Source organism: Lampetra fluviatilis, chromosome 38 (genome assembly GCF_964198595.1).
Source record: "Lampetra fluviatilis chromosome 38, kcLamFluv1.1, whole genome shotgun sequence".
NCBI lineage: Eukaryota > Metazoa > Chordata > Hyperoartia > Petromyzontiformes > Petromyzontidae > Lampetra > Lampetra fluviatilis.
The window spans coordinates 5,592,100-5,610,500 of NC_136312.1; the positions used below are offsets into that span (position 1 = coordinate 5,592,100).

The 18,401-nt window shown below is 54.3% G+C and overlaps 1 protein-coding gene across 1 annotated transcript in view; it reads right to left on the minus strand.

The window, feature by feature from the left end:
* Positions 1 to 18,401, minus strand: part of LOC144945685 (SRSF protein kinase 3-like) — a 56,478-nt gene that overhangs the window by 13,821 nt on the left and 24,256 nt on the right. Inside the window, exons 3-13 of the mRNA XM_078874252.1 lie at positions 16,963 to 17,071; positions 14,110 to 14,197; positions 12,903 to 12,990; positions 12,090 to 12,196; positions 10,470 to 10,622; positions 9,520 to 9,783; positions 9,039 to 9,117; positions 7,615 to 7,715; positions 5,735 to 5,842; positions 4,985 to 5,054; positions 2,316 to 2,408 (exon numbers count right to left, since the gene is read on the minus strand). Of these exons, the coding sequence (XP_078730378.1) occupies positions 2,316 to 2,408; positions 4,985 to 5,054; positions 5,735 to 5,842; positions 7,615 to 7,715; positions 9,039 to 9,117; positions 9,520 to 9,783; positions 10,470 to 10,622; positions 12,090 to 12,196; positions 12,903 to 12,990; positions 14,110 to 14,197; positions 16,963 to 17,071 (1,260 nt within the window). The remainder of the gene's footprint in view (positions 1 to 2,315; positions 2,409 to 4,984; positions 5,055 to 5,734; positions 5,843 to 7,614; positions 7,716 to 9,038; positions 9,118 to 9,519; positions 9,784 to 10,469; positions 10,623 to 12,089; positions 12,197 to 12,902; positions 12,991 to 14,109; positions 14,198 to 16,962; positions 17,072 to 18,401) is intronic.

The window sequence follows — 18,401 nt, forward strand, 5'->3', positions numbered from 1 at the left end:
TATAGTAGTGTAGTGTATAGTGTAGTGTATAGTAGTGTAGTGTATAGTGTAGTGTATGGTAGTGTATAGTGTAGTGTATAGTAGTGTATAGTAGTGTAGTGTATAGTGTAGTGTATGGTAGTGTATAGTGTAGTGTATAGTAGTGTATAGTAGTGTAGTGTATAGTGTAGTGTATAGTAGTGTATAGTAGTGTAGTGTATAGTGTAGTGTATAGTGTAGTGTATAGTAGTGTATAGTAGTGTAGTGTATAGTGTAGTGTATAGTAGTGTAGTGTATAGTGTAGTGTATAGTAGTGTAGTGTATAGTAGTGTAGTGTATAGTGTAGTGTATAGTATTGTAGTGTATAGTGTAGAGTATAGTGTAGTGTATAGTGTAGTGTATAGTAGTGTATAGTAGTGTAGTATATAGTGTAGTGTATAGTAGTGTAGTGTATAGTGTAGTGTATAGTAGTGTAGTGTATAGTGTAGTGTATAGTAGTGTAGTGTATAGTGTAGTGTATAGTAGTGTATAGTGTAGTGTATAGTAGTGTAGTGTATAGTGTAGTGTATAGTGTAGTGTATAGTAGTGTAGTGTATAGTGTAGTGTATAGTGTAGTGTATAGTAGTGTATAGTGTAGTGTATGGTAGTGTATAGTAGTGTAGTGTATAGTGTAGTGTATGGTAGTGTATAGTGTAGTGTATAGTAGTGTAGTGTATAGTGTAGTGTATAGTGTAGTGTATAGTAGTGTATAGTGTAGTGTATGGTAGTGTATAGTAGTGTAGTGTATAGTGTAGTGTATAGTAGTGTATAGTGTAGTGTATAGTAGTGTAGTGTATAGTGTAGTGTATAGTGTAGTGTATAGTGTAGTGTATAGTAGTGTATAGTGTAGTGTATAGTAGTGTAGTGCCTCCATAGAGCCCAATGTGTTCGCTTACTGACGGGCTTACGACGAGCATGCGACTGCCAATTTTCGGCCAATCGGCGAGCTCCAAAATCGTCTGACTGGGCATCGGCCAATCAGCGACGTCCATTCATGAGCGTTGGGGCATTATTTACGTTCAGTGTCTGCTGCGCTTTGAAGTGGAAACATATACTCGCTTAACGACCAAATAATTTGACCGGTTTCGTGGAACCAATTACCGTCGTTAAGAGGGGTTCTACTCTAGCCATATAATGTGCGGATCTCTATGCCAAAAACTACCGATCGACCGATCGATGCGCGCCATCGGTGATGACACTTTCCTGCTCCCGCCCAGAAGAAGATTCGGACCACGGAGTGTATAGCAGCGGAGTCACGCCTATCGACGTCAATAAAACCCCGCCCACTGTTGTGAAGATATGCAACTACTGTACTGTAGTGGCGATCACGTGGATTTCGGATTTAGCCAGAGCACCCTATTTTTTCGGTTTAAGCACGTGGCTTGCGATAGACATTTCCAAGAATAACAATGTAAAACAGTTTTCAGATTAATAATTTGGGGCTTAAGGGGAAAATCCACAAGTGATTAATTTATGTCAAAATCTCAGTGTGCGTGGTCCATCCGCGAATCGGATAAATCGCACGCGGATAATCCAGAGTCTACTGTATAAAAGTTGTATTTGGCCAATTAACCCTTTCCTGTTCCGAGATCTCCGCAAGGCGGGTCCATGTTTACCGCTGAACCTCGGAACGCGCGACCGGCTCAGCGTAAAGTTTTTTTATTTCGCGAGGCGTAGTAGTAGTAGTAGTAGCGTCGGCGCTTTTTGAAAGACATTGTTTACCCACCGCAAAGAATCGAGTATTGGACGTGCGAGAGGAAAGGCCATTCAGCGTTGCGGGGGATCGAGGGTTGCCCCCTCTCACTTAGCGTGGGTTTTTCTCACTCGTTTACGGAGGTGGCCAAACATCCCCAATGTAGGATGACAGAGCTTGGGCAATCATTGACAGCGCCGTGAACGTGTGGTTTCCCATGCCTCTGGATCACTCCCCTCTACTCTCTCTGAGAGCGAACGGTAAAACTGCGTGCGTCACACATTTCTCAAGCGTTGATCATTATTCGTTCGCCAACTCCACGGTTGCCCCCACTCCCCGATAATAATAAAAACAAACAATCACGTTTGCTTTTGTGTAGCATCGTTCAGTCCGTGCAAATCTGCATCTCACACAATCGCCGAGGAGCCACTAACAAGCTGCAGTGCGGCAGCCGTGCAGGCGGGGGTGTGAGCCGACGCTGGCAACACATTTCCCAAGCTCTGGACTCCTCTACATATTAAGATGTTTTGCGAAAGGGCTGAGGGTGGGGGGGGGGGAGGTCGCGTGAGTTATCGATGGGTGTCACTCTGCGCGGTGCACCGACCTTTGCTGTTGAATATTTCCCGAGAGTATCGTCCGGACATCGCAAAGCTCTTTGGGAGGTTTCCAAGCAGCTCGATGATGTGCGCAATGTGGTCTGCGCACGCACACACAGACAGACAAAGGTCCCCCGTATAGCCTCTTAACAGACTGTTGGGGCAAGTGCTGTTAGGGAGCGCTCGTGAAGGCCGGCACGGCACACGAGGGGGTGGGTGGCCAGCACCGCGCCCGGCCGCCTTTGTCTCCCCAGTGGCGATGTTTACACACCGCGCAAGGTAGTCATTTCAGGCTGAGTCGAGACGCACACACACATACACACATGTCAACACACACGTGTGTACACACTCAAATGCTCTAATCCATTCCTGGAGCAATTGCAGATCAATTGCGTGACTGTGTGTGACTGTGTGTGACTGTGTGTGACTGTGTGACTGTGTCTGTGAGTGACTGTGTTTGTGTGACTGTGTGTGTTGTGTGAGTTGTGTGTGACTGTGAGTGTGACTGTGTGTCTGTGTGTGTGTGTGACTGTGTGTGACTGTGTGTGACTGTGTGACTGCGTGTGACTGTGTGTGTCTGTGTGTGACTGTGTGTGCCTGTGTGTGTGTGACTGTGTGTGACTGTGTGACTGTGTGTGTGACTGTGTGTGACTGTGTGTCTCTGTGTGTGACTATGTGTGACTGTGTGTGTCTGTGTGTCTGTGTGTGACTGTGTGTGTGGCTGTGTGTGACTGTGTGTGTCTGTGTGTGTGTGAGACTGTGTGTGACTGTGTGTGACTGTGTGTGATTGTGTGTGTGACTGTGTGTGACTGTGTGTGACTGTGTATGACTGTGTGACTTTGTATGTCTGTGTGTGACTGTGTGTGTGACTGTGTGTGTGACTGTGTGTGTGACTGTGACTGTGTGTGACTGTGTGTGACTGTGTGTGACTGTGTATGACTGTGTGACTTTGTATGTCTGTGTGTGACTGTGTGTGTGACTGTGTGTGACTGTGTGTGACTGTGTGACTGTGTATGTCTGTGTGTGACTGTGTGTGTATGAGTGACTGTGTGTGACTGTGCGTGTGTGACTGTGTGTGTGACTGTGTGTGTGACTGTGTGTTTTGTGCGTGTTGTGTGTGACTGTGAGTGTGACTGTGTGTGTGTGACTGTGTGTGCTGTGTGTGTCTGTGAGTGACTGTGTGTGACTGTGTGTGGCTGTGTGTGACTGTGTGTGTGGCTGTGTGTGACTGTGTGTGACTGTGTGTGTGACTGTGTGTCTCTGTGTGTGACTATGTGTGACTGTGTGTGTCTGTGTGTCTGTGTGTGATTGTGTGTGTGGCTGTGTGTGACTGTGTGTGTCTGTGTGTGACTGTGTGTGACTGTGTGTGACTGTGTGTGTCTGTGTGTGACTATGTGTGACTATGTGTGTCTGTGTGACTGTGTGTGACTGTGTGTGTCTGTGTGTCTGTGTGTGACTGTGTGTGACTGTGTGTGTGCTGTGTGTGGCTGTGTGTGTGTGACTGTGTGTGTGACTGTGTGTGTGACTGTGTGTGTGTGTGACTGTGTGTGACTGTGTGTGTGACTGTGACTGTGGTTCTGAGTGTGATTGTGAGTGTGTGACTGTGGTTGTGAGTGTATAACTGGTTGTGAGTGTGACTGTGAGTGTGACTGTGAGTGTGACTGTGAGTGTGGTTGTGAGTGTGGTTGTGAGTGTGTGAGTGTGGTTGTGAGTGTGTGGTCGTGAGACTGTGGTTGTGAGTGTGAGACTGTGGTTGTGAGTGTGTGACTGTGAGTGTGTGAGTGTGGTTGTGATTGTGTGAGTGTGGTTGTGAGACTGTGGTTGTGAGTGTGTGGTTGTGAGTGTGTAGTTGTGGGTGTGTGGTTGTGAGTGTGGTTGTGAGTGTGAGTGTGTTTGTGAGTGTGGTTGTGAGTGTGTGAGTGTGGTTGTGAGTGTGAGTGTGGTTGTGAGTGTGGTTGTGAGTGTGGTTGTGAGTGTGTGAGTGTGGTTGTGAGACTGTGGTTGTGAGTGTGATTGTGAGTGTGATTGTGAGTGTGTGAGACTGTGGTTGTGAGTGTGATTGTGAGTGTGTGAGACTGTGGTTGTGAGTGTGTGGTTGTGAGTGTGACTGTGGTTGTGAGACTGTGGTTGTTAGTGTGAGTGTGGTTGTGAGACTGTGGTTGTGAGTGTGTGAGTGTGGTTGTGAGTGTGTGGTTGTGAGTGTGTGACTGTGAGTGTGGTTGTGAGTGTGGTTGTGTGACTGTGGTTGTGAGTGTGTGAGTGTGGTTGTGAGACTGTGGTTGTGAGTGTGTGACTGTGAGTGTGGTTGTGAGTGTGTGACTGTGGTTGTGAGTGTGGTTGTGAGACTGTGGTTGTGAGTGTGTGACTGTGAGTGTGGTTGTGAGTGTGGTTGTGACTGTGGTTGTGAGTGTGAGACTGTGGTTGTGAGTGTGTGACTGTGAGTGTGTGAGTGTGGTTGTGAGTGTGATTGTGTGTGACTGTGAGTGTGTGACTGTGGTTGTGAGTGTGTGGTTGTGACTGTGAGTGTGTGACTGTGGTTGTGAGTGTGTGACTGTGAGTGTGGTTGTGAGACTGTTGTTGTGAGTGTGGTTGTGAGTGTGGTTGTGAGACTGGTTATGAGTGTGTGGTTGTGAGTGTGTGACTGTGAGTGTGGTTGTGAGTGCGACTGTTCACGAACCCTCGTCTCTGGAGTATCCCTCCCCCGAGTGCGGCTCAAAGAGATATCCTCCTGTGGCCAACTCGAAGGCCTGGGATGTGAGACAGAGGGACACATGGACACCGCGATATGAGACGAGTGGGGTGGTACTAGTGGTGTGGTTCTAGTAGTGTGGTACTAGTGGTACTAGCGGTGTAGTACTAGCGGTGCTAGTGGTGTGGTACTAGTGGTGTGGTACTAGTGGTGTGGTACTAGTGGTCTGGTACTAGTGGTTCTAGCGGTGCTAGTGGTTTGGTACTAGTGGTGTGGTACTAGTGGTGTGGTACTAGTGGTGTGGTACTAGTGGTATGGTACTAGCGGTACTAGTGGTTCTAGTGGTTCTAGTGGTACTAGTGGTGTGGTTCTAGCAGTACTAGTGGTGTGGTTCTAGCGGTACTAGTGGTTCTAGTGGTACTAGTGGTTCTAGTGGTACTAGTGGTACTAGTGGTGTGGTACTAGTGGTGTGGTACTAGTGGTGTGGTTCTAGTGGTGTGGTACTAGTGGTGTGGTACTAGTGGTGTGGTACTAGTGGTGTGGTTCTAGTGGTGTGGTACTAGTGGTGTGGTACTAGTGGTGTGGTTCTAGTGGTGTGGTACTAGTGGTGTGGTACTAGTGGTGTGGTACTAGTGGTGTGGTACTAGTGGTGTGGTTCTAGCAGTACTAGTGGTGTGGTACTAGTGGTGTGGAACTAGTGGTACTAGTGGTACTAGTGGAGTGGTACTAGCTGCGGACCATGCAGGCGGTGCTCCAGATGTCGGCCGACGTTCCGTACTCGGCCCCCAGCAGCACCTCCAGGGCGCGGTACTGCCGCGTCTGGATGTCGTCCGAGAAGTGCTTGTCCTGGCAGGGGTCACGGGGGTCACGGCAGAGGTCACGGCACAGAGGTCACAGAGGTCACGGCACAGAGGTCACGGCACAGAGGTCACGGCACAGGGGTCACAGGGATAACGGCACAGAGGGCACGGCACAGGGGTCACGGGGGTCACAGCACAGAGGTCACAGCAGAGGTCACGGCACAGGGGTCACGGCACAGAGGTCACGGCACAGAGGTCAATGCGTTGTGGTCACGGCATAGGTCATGGGCCGCCGCTAGGTCGACTCAGCCTTAATTGAAGACAGTACCTGGTGTTGCTGTGAAACATCAGCACTGGGGAGACAAAGGCGGCTGAGCGTTGGTCCTGGCCTGCATTGATGTGTTCTCGACCAGCACTTGCCCACAAACATAATCGATGGTGATAGTGATAGCTGTGGTGGTTACTTGTGGATCTGAGTGATGGTTGTGGTGATGGTGGTGATGGTGGTGGTGATGGTCGTGGTGGTTACTTGTGGACCTGAGTGGTGGTGGTGGTGATGGTGGTGGTTATTTGTGGACCTGAGTGGTTGTGATGGTTGTGATAGTGGTGGTGATGGCTGTGGTGGTGACTTGTAGATCTGAGTGGTGGTGGTGATGGTGGTGGTGGTGGTGATGGTGGTGGTGGTGGTGATGGTGGTGGTGGTGGTGATGGTGGTGGTGGTGGTAATAGGGGAGCGGGGAGTGCAGCGGTTAGCATGGGGCACTACGAACCCGGCAAACCTGGTCCTGGGCCTCCTCTAAGTCGAATCAGCCTGAAATGAGTACCTGGTGCAATGTGTAAACATCGCCACTGGGGAGACAAAGGTGACCGGGCGTGGTGGTGGTCACCCACCCTCTCGTGTGCTGTACCGGCCTTCATAGGTGCTCGCTAACAGCACTTGCCCCGACAGTCTGTTAAGGCTATACGGGGGATATTTGTCTTTGGAGGTGATCATAGTGGTGGAATACTGTCGATGAGATGGTGATTGGTGGTGGTGATAGCGGTGGTGAGGTAGTGGTGTCGTAATTAAGGTGGAGGAGGTGATGACAATGATCTTGGAAGATCTGAGGTGGTCGTCATGGTGGTGGGTGGTGGTGGTGGAGGCGATAGTGGTGATCGATGTGATGAGGTGGTGAGATGATGGTGGGAGCAGATGTGGTGGTGGTGGTCATATTGATGGATGTAGCGGTGGTGAGGTGTGACTGTGCGTGAATCTTTGTCAAGGCGGAGAGACGGTGGTGATGGTGTAAGTGGCGAGGTGGAGGTGACACTGGTGGAGGTGCTGGTGGTGATGGTGTAAGTGGCGAGGTGACATTTGTTGTGGTGGTGATGGAAGATGTAAATGGTGGTGGTGAATTAGATTTCGTTGGTGTTTTTGGGTGAGGCGGTGGTGATGGTGGCGGCGGTGGCGGTAATGGAGAAGGTGATGGATGAGGCCGGTGGAGAAAGAGGAGGTGGAGGAGGAGGTGGAGGAGCTGGAGGAGGAGGTGGAGGAGGATGTGGAGGTGGAGGAGTTGGAGGAGGCGGAGGAGGTGGAGGAGGAGGTGGAGGAGGTGGAGAGGGAGATGGATGAGGTGGAGGAGGTGGAGGGGGAGATGGAGTAGGAGGATGTGGAGGAGGAGGTGGAGGGGGAAATGGAGGAGGTGGAGGGGGAGATGGAGTAGGTGGAGGAGGTGGAGGAGGAGGTGGAGGAGGAGGTGGAGGAGGAGGTGGAGGAGGTGAAGGAGGAAGTGGAGGAGGAGGTGAAGGAGGAGGTGGAGGAGGTGGAGGAGGTCGTACCACCCAGCAGGCGTTGCCCAGGTCGACGACCTTCACGAGGAGATGTTCGGCGCTTGCCGGGTCCAGGATGTCTGGCAGCAGATCCGCAGCGCTCGGCACGACTGCGGCCAATCACCGACACCACGCAACTTGTCGGTTCACTCTTTGTAATCATCGACTTTTCATCATGGGACCTCCTTTTCCAGTACCAAAATATACTACTAGGGTTTTTCCCCTTTTTTCTGGCATTTGACTGCAAGTATTGTGGTTAATGTAAGCATGATTCCTTGCAAAAGGTGTCAGTTTTGTTTCCAGACAAAAGGGGAAAAACCCCTATTAGTACATCGACTTTTCCTCAATATTCCTAAATCTTATTTTTTTTTAAACCACACAAACGCAACTTTAGTTTGTGGTTTGATATCCATGCTTTCGACTTATGTGCAAAAAGCAACGTTCATTTGTCACAATCGACCTATGTGTGTATGTATGTTGAACTTCTTTCGCACCGTACGTAGCCAACCGTGCTAATCGGAGGTGCGGGTGTAAGGACAACAAACTAAACATAAAAAGCGGTTCTGTAGAAATGAGTTTGTCAATCCAGATGATGATTTAAAAGCACGCATATATATCCAGCGGTTTCCTAATTTCAAAAGGAAGAGCGTTCCAGACGGCCGCAGAAGAGCATTTGTAGGCGCGCGATGCGGTGAACACCGTCTTTGTTTGACGGTTAGTCAAAAGCCGCTGCTGCGAGGATGAATGGAGTTTGCGTGGTGATGGTTTATGATCCTTGACGAGAACAGCGAGGTATTGTGGCTCATTTGTTGCAAAGCTGTTTGGTGGGTGCCAAGAGATGGGACGGAAGCCAGCATTGAGTGCCACGGTGGCTAGGAGATGTTAGCTACCTCGCCTGGTATACAGGAGGTCGTGGGTTCGATCCCGACCCTAACGCCTGCTGCTGTATATTTGGAGTTTGTGCGTGTCTCTCTCTCATCATCATCACGGTGGCTAGGAGATGTTAACTACCTCGCCTGGTGTACAGGAGGTCGTGCATTCGATCCCAACCCTGATGCCTGCTGTATATTTTGAGTTTGCGTCTCTCTCTCTCTCTCCGTGGTCGCGTGGATTTTTCTCTGGGGTCCTCCGGTTTCCCCCTCCACATTTAAAATCAACAACGTCACGCGTTTAGAGTGTTTGGCCGCTGTAAATGTCCACGTGATGATGACAAGCCACTTTGTTGAGCACTCATTCGTGACGACCAGCTCGCTTCTGAAAAAACAGCTACACAGCTCAGCGGGCCTTACCTGGCATATTAAACATATTTTATTTCATCGTTAAGTTTTATAGTTTATTCTCTGCGTCCGTTCCTGGGCAGAACGAAACATTTCTGTGGAAGGGGAACGTTCAAATTCCGCGTTGACACCGCGGCAGACGAACGTGGGACCCACCGTGCAGCGGAGTGGCTGGCGAAGAGAGTTCATCCAAGGTCACCGCTCCCCCCTCCTCCCTCCCCCCTGCTCCCCCATCCACCCCATCCTCCCTCCCCCCTGCTCCCCCATCCACCCCGTTCTCACCCACCCCTTCTCCCCCATCCTCACTCCCCACTACTCCCCCATCCACCCCATCCTCCCTCCCCGCTGCTCCCCCATCCACCCCATCCTCACTCCCCCCTGCTCCCCCATCCACCCCGTTCTCACTCACCCCTTCTCCCCCATGCTCACTCCCCCCTGCTCCCCCACCCTCCTCATCCTCACTCCTCCCTACCAACTCTGCCTCCCAATACTCAATCCTCATCAAGTCCCCATCCTCCCCGTACTCCCTCGCCAATGCTCCCCCGTCCTCGCCGTGACCGCCCCCTATCACCTCCCAATCCCCGCCATCGTCGCTGCCGCCTGCCCCCCCCTCCTCCTCGTCTTCCCTCCCCATCACCCCCCATTCTTCCCCAAACTCGATGCCCTCCTGCCCACCCTCGCCCCCTCCCGTCGCTCCCCATCCCTCGCCATCATCGCCGCTGCTCATCGCCCCCCCTTCTTCCTCCTCCTCCTCCTCGTCGCTCCTCGCCGGGCGGAGTCGTCGCTGGGGTCGCGGGGCTCCTTCGCTCGTCGTCGTCGTCGCCATCGCCGCTCTGCGTTTCTCCTCTTCCTCCTCTTCCCTCCTGCCGTACGATTGCTCCCTCCACCTGCGCGGAGGTTCCTGCGGATGATTGCGAGGAGCGGAACGACGGGCGCCGTCTGTTACGGCTGGGGAGACGACGCTCCGGTGCGCGCTCGCGATCCAGTGCCCGGTGGATCTAGCGGTGATTTTGCGATTCGCGGTCATCCTGCTTAGACGATGGGAAGGCGGATGATGGGAAGGCGGGGTGGGTGGGGAGGTGAGTGTGTGGATGGTCGGGGAGGCGGGTGGGGCGGAGGAGCGACGTTCACAACAACGAGCGGAGCGCCGGGTGGCTATAGCACAGCGAGTTGGCACAGTAGGGGGCACAGGTGGTGCATCGGCCACTCATCTCAGTCAGTCGACCCATGGCACCTGGGACACTTCACGTGGCCTCAAGGTGCACATAGCCTGGCACAAGCGCAGTGGTGACGTCACCGCCACTTAGCGGCGAATGCCGGTTGTTGTTGTTGGGGGTTGGTGGGGAGGCGGGTGGGGTGGGAGTGTAGCGGCTTAGCGCTACGCTGCGCTACAAATCCGGCGACCCGAATTCCATTCCCGCTCACGGCCGAGATCGGTGACGATTATCTGAACCGGTCCCGGGCCTCCCCTAGATCGACTCAGCCTGGGGGTAGGTGGTAGTTGAGGGGGGGGGGTAGTGGGTGGGTTTGGTGGGTGGGTTGGTTGGTGGGGGGTTGGTGGGGGGGGCGGTGGAGGTGCGCGCACACCTGCAGCGGCACAGCTGCGCGCCGGCCTGCCGTGGCGTGAGCGGCCAGCCTGCTCAGGTAGTCGTCCCCGACGCACAGCAGCACGTTCTCGGGCTTGATGTCCGTGTGGATGACCCCGCAGCGCGCGTGCAGGTACTCCAGGGCCTGCAGCACCTGCGGGGACACGTGGGGGGACACGTGGGGGACAAGTGGGGGGACACGTGGTGGGACACGTGGGGGACACGTGGGGGGACACGTGGGGGACACGTGGGGGGACACGCGGGGGACACGTGGGGGGACACGTGGGGGGACACGTGAGGGGACACGTGGGGGACACGTGGTGGGACACGTGGGGGACACGTGGGGGGACACGTGGGGGACACGTGGGGGGACACGCGGGGGACACGTGGGGGGACACGTGGGGGGACACGTGAGGGGACACGTGGGGGACACGCGGGGGACACGTGGTGGGACACGTGGGGGACACGTGGTGGGACACGTGGGGGACACGTGGTGGGACACGTGAGGGTACACGTGGGGGACACGTGGGGGGTCACGTGATGGGACACGTGGGGGGACACGCGGAGGGACACGTGGGGGACACGTGGGGGGTCACGTGGGGGACACGCGGAGGGACACGCGGGGGGACACGCGGTGGGACACGTGGGGGACACGTGGGGGACACGTGACAGGGATGACGGCAGACTGTCGCTCACACACCGCAAATTGCGCGTCTCTTTCGCAAAATAAAATTAAACGGGTTCGACGGAAAGCCGCCCGCTTCCGTCGAGTCGTCGCTTGTGAAAACGAATCGATGGTGGGGTTTTGCCTGCCGAGATATAAACATTGTTTTAGTTTTATTTGTATTTAAAAAAAAAGTGATTTGTTTACTTGAACGAGACTTTGCACTCCCGCCGTGTTTGCGATTTAGTATTTGTTGTTGCGACGTTCTGACCTGCCCCGACGGGACATCTGTGACATAAGCCTTTTCTGTTCACAAAATATTACTAAAAAATATATAGGCGACGTTTCGGGCAATGACCCTTCTTCATTGCACGCACGCTACGAAGAAGGCCCCCATTGCCTGAAATCCGTCAGCTGTGCTCCACATGTTCATCCGCTTCAAGGCGCCGCGGTGTCATTGACGAACGCGTTTAGTTCTTTTGCAACTCAAAGGGGCCGTCCATAAATGACGTCACGTACCTAGGGGGGGGTTCAGACATTTGTGACGATGTGTGACGAGGGGGGGGGGGGTTGAGAAATGTGACGTCACGTCAAAATGCGCAACTTTAAATGAATATATAATTGTTATAACAACACTAATTGTTATAACAACACTCCTACAACATCAGAGTGCAGCGCCACATTAAATACGCACCACAATGACAATAGTTTAAAGCGATTTGAAGCATGTTTTTATTAAAATAATTCAATATGGTTTTGGCGGGGGGGGGGGGGGGGCAGAGCTTTGTGACGTCATATTTGAGAGGGGGGGGGTCTGACTTTTTGTGACGCCGTGTGACGAGGGGGGGGGAAGGTGAAAAATCGTCCAAAATCGCGTGACGTCATTTACGGACGGCCCCTTAATGGATGACGCTGACGATGAAAATATTGCGTGACGATGGTGACGACGGGCCCCACCTGGCGGATAATGGTCTTGACGCAGGGGATGGGGATGCCGCTGTAATTGGCCCTGACGATCCACAGCAGCAGCTGCTGCCCCAACGCCTCGAACACCATGCACATGTCCACCGTGACGTCAAGGGAAGCCCGACGGTTTTGCACCTACCCTCTGATCCTCGCACCAATCGCCACGTCACTAGCTCTGTGCCATCCCGTGCGCTACGCTCGCAGTCGTCCGTCTCTATGCCTCCCTCGAACCTGCGCCCAGCCTCGATCGCTCACTCACTCGCTCGCTCGCTGACTCACTCACTCGCTGACCCACTCACTTAACCACTCACTCACCCACTCACTCACTCACCCATTCACCCGCTCACTCACTCACACACTCACTCACACACCTACTCACTCACCCACTCACTTACTCACTCACTCACCCAGTCACCCGCTCGCTGACCCGCTCACTCACCCACTCACTCACTCGCTCGCTGACCCACTCACTCACCCACTCACTCACCCGCTCGCTGACCCACTCACTCACTCACTCACCCACTCACTCACCCACCCGCTCGCTGACCCACTCACTCACCCCTTCACTTACCCACTCACTCACCTGCCCTCATCACCACCCCTACCCCATCCCATCCTTAACCACTCCCACCTGTCCTCTTAACTGTCACCATAACTACTCCACCACTTTAATACAAACAACAACAACCCCACCACTCCCATCTGACGTGCCATTTCACGAACTGCTGGACCTGAGGGCGCCAGGCACATCAACCTAAAGTAGAGACCCCGACCCCACCACCGCCCCACCCTGCGGAGGGATACGGATTCCGTTCGGCCCGGACACTTTGAAGTTGTCGAGCAGAGCGACGACTCGTTCCCGGTACGGATCTTCGAAGTCCGCCTCCCGTATCTGTGAGCGACACGCCGGTGAATGGGAGGGGGTGGGTGGGGGGGGGTGGGTAGGGGTGGTGGGTGGTTGGTGGGTCGGGGTGGGTGGGGGGTGGGTGTGGGGGGGTGTATTGGGGTGGGTAGGGGTGGTGGGTGGGTGGTGGGTGGGGGGGTGGGGGTGAGTGGGTGTTGGTAGGGGGGTGTGGGGGGGTGTATTGGGGTGGGTGGGTAGGGGTGGTGGGTGGGTGGTTGGTGGGTTGGGTGGGTGGGGGTGGATGGGGTGGGTGGGGGTGGATGGGGTGGGTGGGGTGGGTGTGGGGGGGTGTATTGGGGTGGGTGGGTAGGGGTGGTGGGTGGGTGGTTGGTGGGTTGGGTGGGTGGGTGGGGGTAGGTGTGGGGGGGGGGTGGGTGCATGTAGGTGGGGGTAGGGGAGGGTGGGTGGGGGTGGGTTGGGGTGGGTGGGTAGGGGTGGTTGGTGGGTGGTTGGTGGGTGTGGGGGGTGGGTGTGGGGGGGTGTATTGGGGTGCGTGGGTAGGGGTGGTGGATGGTTGGAGGGTGGGGGTGGGGGTGGGTGGGTGTTGGTAGGGGGGGGTGGGTTGGGGTTGGTGGGTAGGGGTGGTGGGTGGGTGGTTGGTGGGTGGTTGGTGGGTGGGGGGGTGGGGGTGGGTGGGGTGCGTGGGGGTGGGTAGGGTGGGGGTGGGTGGGGGGGTGGGGGTGGGTGGGTGTTGGTAGGGGGGGGGTGGGTTGGGGTTGGTGGGTAGGGGTGGTTGGTGGGTGGTTGGTGGGTGGTTGGTGGGTGGGGGGGTGGGGGTGGGTGGGGTGCGTGGGGGTGGGTGGGGGGGTGGGTTGGGGTGGTGGGTGGGTGGTTGGTGGGTGGGTGGGGGGGGTGGGTGTGGGGGGGGGTGTATTGGGGTGGGTGGGTAGGGGTGGTCGGGGGGTGGGTGGGGGTCGGTGGGAGTGGGTGGGTGGGGGGTGCATGTTGGTGGGTGGGTAGGGGAGGGTGGGAGTGGGTGTTGATGGGGGTGTGGATGGGGGTGGCTGGGGTGTCCTCGTTCAGCGGTTCCTGTTCACCCTCCGCGAGGTGGAACGCTTTCCGCGCGACACAGACCGCGCCGGGTGCCGGAGTGTCGCCGCCACTCACCCGCTGCAGGATGCTGACCTCGTCCTGAGCTGCCTGCGCGTAGTGCAGGGCGCTCTTCACCACCTTGAGCGCCACGAAGCGCTTGGCCCTGGACGCGGCAAACGCAACGCACCGCTCGGCACCGCTCATCGCCGCTCATCGCCGCTCATCGCCGCTCATCGCCGCTCATCGCCGCTCATCGCCGCTCATCGCCGCTCATCGCCGCTCATCGCCGCTCATCGCCGCTCATCGCCGCTCATCGCCGCTCATCGCCGCTCATCGCCGCTCATCGCCGCTCATCGCCGCTCATCACCACTCATCAGCGCGACGTGAGCAACCATCGCAGTTGAGGGTGAGAGGCAGAGAAGTCGTCATGGTGATGACAACGATGACGACGATGATTATGACCACGATGATGACGACGATGAGGGCAATGATGATGATGATGATGCCAGTGACGATACAACAATGATGACGATCGCGATGATGATGATGATGCTGACGACGGTGATGATGATGACGGTAATGATGATGATGCCAATGACGATACAACAATGATGACGATCGCGATGATGACAACACTTATGATGATGACGACGATGATGATGACGATGGTGTTGACTATGGCGACGATTGTTGGCGACGGCGATGATGACGATGATGACGGTGACGTGATTGCGACGATGATGATGACAATGATTATGACGTTGATGATGACGATTGTGATGATGGTAACAACGTTCCGACGGTGACGATGATGACGCCTGCGACGACAAGAAGACCGTGAGGATGATGATGACCCTGATCGTGATCTTGTTCTTTCTGCAACGCAGAGCGCCTAAGCTCAAGGAGCTCCGTGCAGAGTCTAAAAAGCGTGAGACCAAATATCGAGCGATTTAGATGGCAGGGCCGGTGCAAGGGCCGAGGAATCGGTGACCGTGAGGGCACGTGGGGGTCACGGATGGGCTGTAGGCAGAGGTCGCAAACGGGTTTTGATTCCGTACCCGTACCCGTACCCGGCCGCACCAGGGTCGCAAACGGGTACCCGTACCCGGCCGTACCCGTACCCTACCCATACCCGGCCGGGTACGGGTAGGGTACGGGTATCGGGTACCTGATTGCGACCTCTGGGATGAAGCCATCTTGCAGGCGCGGGTGGGTTGATTCTAGGAACTTGAATTGTGAGAAGAGACAAGACGTTGGGAAATGAGTGACAAACGGTTACTCACCAGTGGACTCACGGTCTACCCGTACCTGTACCCGGCCGCACCAGGGTCGCAAACGGGTACCCGTACCCGTACCTGGCCGAGTACGGGTAGCCGGGTATCGGGTAGGGTACGGGTATAGGGTACCCGGTTGCGACCTCTGGCTGTAGGGGAGGGACGGGAAGGGGTGGAGGGGCGAGGGGAGAGGGAAGGGAATGGGCGATGATGAAGAGGTGATAAGGACTTTGAGAGAGGAAAGTGAAGGAGGTGAAGGACTGATTAATGCACAGGGGAAGTTTATTTGCGGTGGTTGGGTGCAAGGAGGGAGAGATTTAAAGATGACGGGGATGATAACGAAAACTAAACGATGTTTAATTTGACCAGGTGAGGCTCTTTTCAGAAGTGACCTGGCCATCGTCAATCTTAGCTCGACGAAGTGGCTCGTGATGTGGAAATGTACAGCAGCCAAATACTCTAAAGGCGTGACGTTGATTCTAAACGCGGAGGGAAAAACCGGAGGACCTGGAGAAAAATCCACGCGACTACGGGGAGAGAGAGAGAGAGACACGAAGACTAATTTATTTAGAACTTCTGTTTGTGTTCAGTTTGTTGTCCTTCCCCCGCACCTGAAATCAGCGGGGTTGGCTACGTAACGGGGTGTGAAAGAAGTTCAACGTGCGTACATAACATTCAAACTCCAAATACTGGGTGTTTGAAAAAGATGGACCCGATTTGAAATCGCTATATCTCTGCAACCACGAACCGCCCATTAATGAAACTCTTACCACTTGAAAGGGCGGGGCATAGAGAGGGAGGGGCGTAGAGAGGGCGGGGCATGGAGAGGGAGGGGCTTAGAGAGGGAGGGGCGTAAAGGGGGAGGGGCATAGAGAGGGAGGAGCACAGAGAGGGAGGGGCATGGAGAGGGTGAGGCATGGAGAGGGAGGGGCGTAGAGGGGAAGGGGCATAGAGAGGGAGGGGCACAGAGAGGGAGGGGCACAGAGAGGGAGGGGCTTATAGAGGGCAGGGCATAGAGTGGGAGGGGCATAGAGTGGGAGGGGCATAGAGTGGGAGGGGCATAGAGTTTCAAATGATTACCGCTCGATGCCTCTCCCAGCGCACAAACAGCCCCTCGCCTCAGTCATTCGCAAGACGGTGACCCCGCAACACACAAGGGGCGTTTTGCTTTCTGCAGTTCAGCAAGACTGAATCCGTAATTGCGTTGCAGCGTGCGTTTCAACGGCGTTTTGGCATTGATCCTACAATGTCAAAGAGCGTGGTCGCACAAAAGATTGTGGTTTTTTTGTGCCACCATTAGCGAATAATCTGGATGACTTCAAAAACAGAATCACGGCAGCGGTGACCTCAGTGGAAGAAGACACTTTGAGAGGCGTTTGGGACGAATTCAACTATCGTCTCGATGTTGTCCGTACAGCCGGCGGAGGGCACATAGAGCATTTATAAAATGGTTAGTAAAACTTGATAACTCATTAAACCGTTTGTAACTTTTCGTGTAATTGTACCATGTTGCCATCGTGAAAATATACTGCTTTGAAATTGGGTCCATCTCTTTTAAACAGCCTGTATACAGCAGGCGTCACCAGGGTCCGGATCGAACCCCCCACGACCTCCTGCGCACCGGGCGAGGTGGTTGACATCTCGGGGCACTCACCGCGTGTCCCAGCAGAGCCACACGGTGGAGAAGTGTCCCCAGCCGAGTTTGCGGACCACGTGGTAGCGGCTGTCAAAGAGGTCCCCCTTCCGCACGGGGTGGTAGCCGCCTGTGAGACAGACAGAGGAGAGACAGAGGAGACAGACAGAGGAGAGAGACAGTGGAGAGAGACAGTGGAGAGAGACAGAGGAGAGACAGAGGAGAGACAGAGGAGAGAGACAGAGGAGAGACAGAGGAGAGACAGAGGAGAGACAGAGGAGAGACAGAGGAGAGAGACAGTGGAGAGAGACAGAGGAGAGACAGAGGAGACAGACAGAGGAGAGACAGAGGAGAGACAGAGGAGAGAGAGATGAGAGAGACAGAGGAGAGACAGAGGAGAGAGACAGAGGAGAGACAGAGGAGAGACAGAGGAGAGAGACAGTGGAGAGAGACAGAGGAGAGACAGAGGAGACAGACAGAGGAGAGACAGAGGAGAGACAGAGGAGAGAGAGATGAGAGAGACAGAGGAGAGACAGAGGAGAGACAGAGGAGAGAGACAGAGGAGAGACAGAGGAGAGAGACAGAGGAGAGAGACAGAGGAGAGACAGAGGAGAGAGACAGTGGAGAGACAGAGGAGAGACAGAGGAGAGAGATGAGAGACAGAGGAGAGAGACAGTGGAGAGAGACAGAGGAGAGACAGAGGAGAGAGACAGTGGAGAGAGACAGAGGAGAGACAGAGGAGAGAGACAGAGGAGAGAGACAGTGGAGAGAGACAGAGGAGAGAGACAGAGGAGAGACAGAGGAGAGAGATGAGAGACAGAGGAGAGAGAGATGAGAGACAGATGAGAGAGACATGACAGACAGATGAGAGAGACAGAGGAGAGACAGAGGAGAGAGACAGTGGAGAGAGACAGAGGAGAGACAGAGGAGAGAGACAGAGGAGAGACAGAGGAGAGAGATGAGAGACAGAGGAGAGAGAGATGAGAGACAGATGAGAGAGACATGAGAGACAGATGAGAGAGACAGAGGAGAGACAGAGGAGAGAGACAGAGGAGAGACAGAGGAGAGAGATGAGAGACAGAGGAGAGAGAGATGAGAGACAGATGAGAGAGACAGAGGAGAGACAGAGGAGAGAGACAGAGGAGAGAGACAGAGGAGAGAGACAGAGGAGAGAGAGATGAGAGACAGATGAGAGAGACAGAGGGGAGAGAGATGAGAGAGATACTCTTAGTTCTTTCGGTAAAGTCACGTAGGTAAAAAATTAAATTAAAATTAATAAAAATAAAACAATAAAATCACGACGTTTCGGAGGCAACACAAGTCTCCGTCATCAGGTGGGACCGTCACAGCCAGATTTGCTGCATCACTTGATTTTATTGTTTTATTAATTTTAATTTCATTTTTTACCTACAGGACTTTACCGAAAGAACACACGCACATACACGCGCACACACGCACAC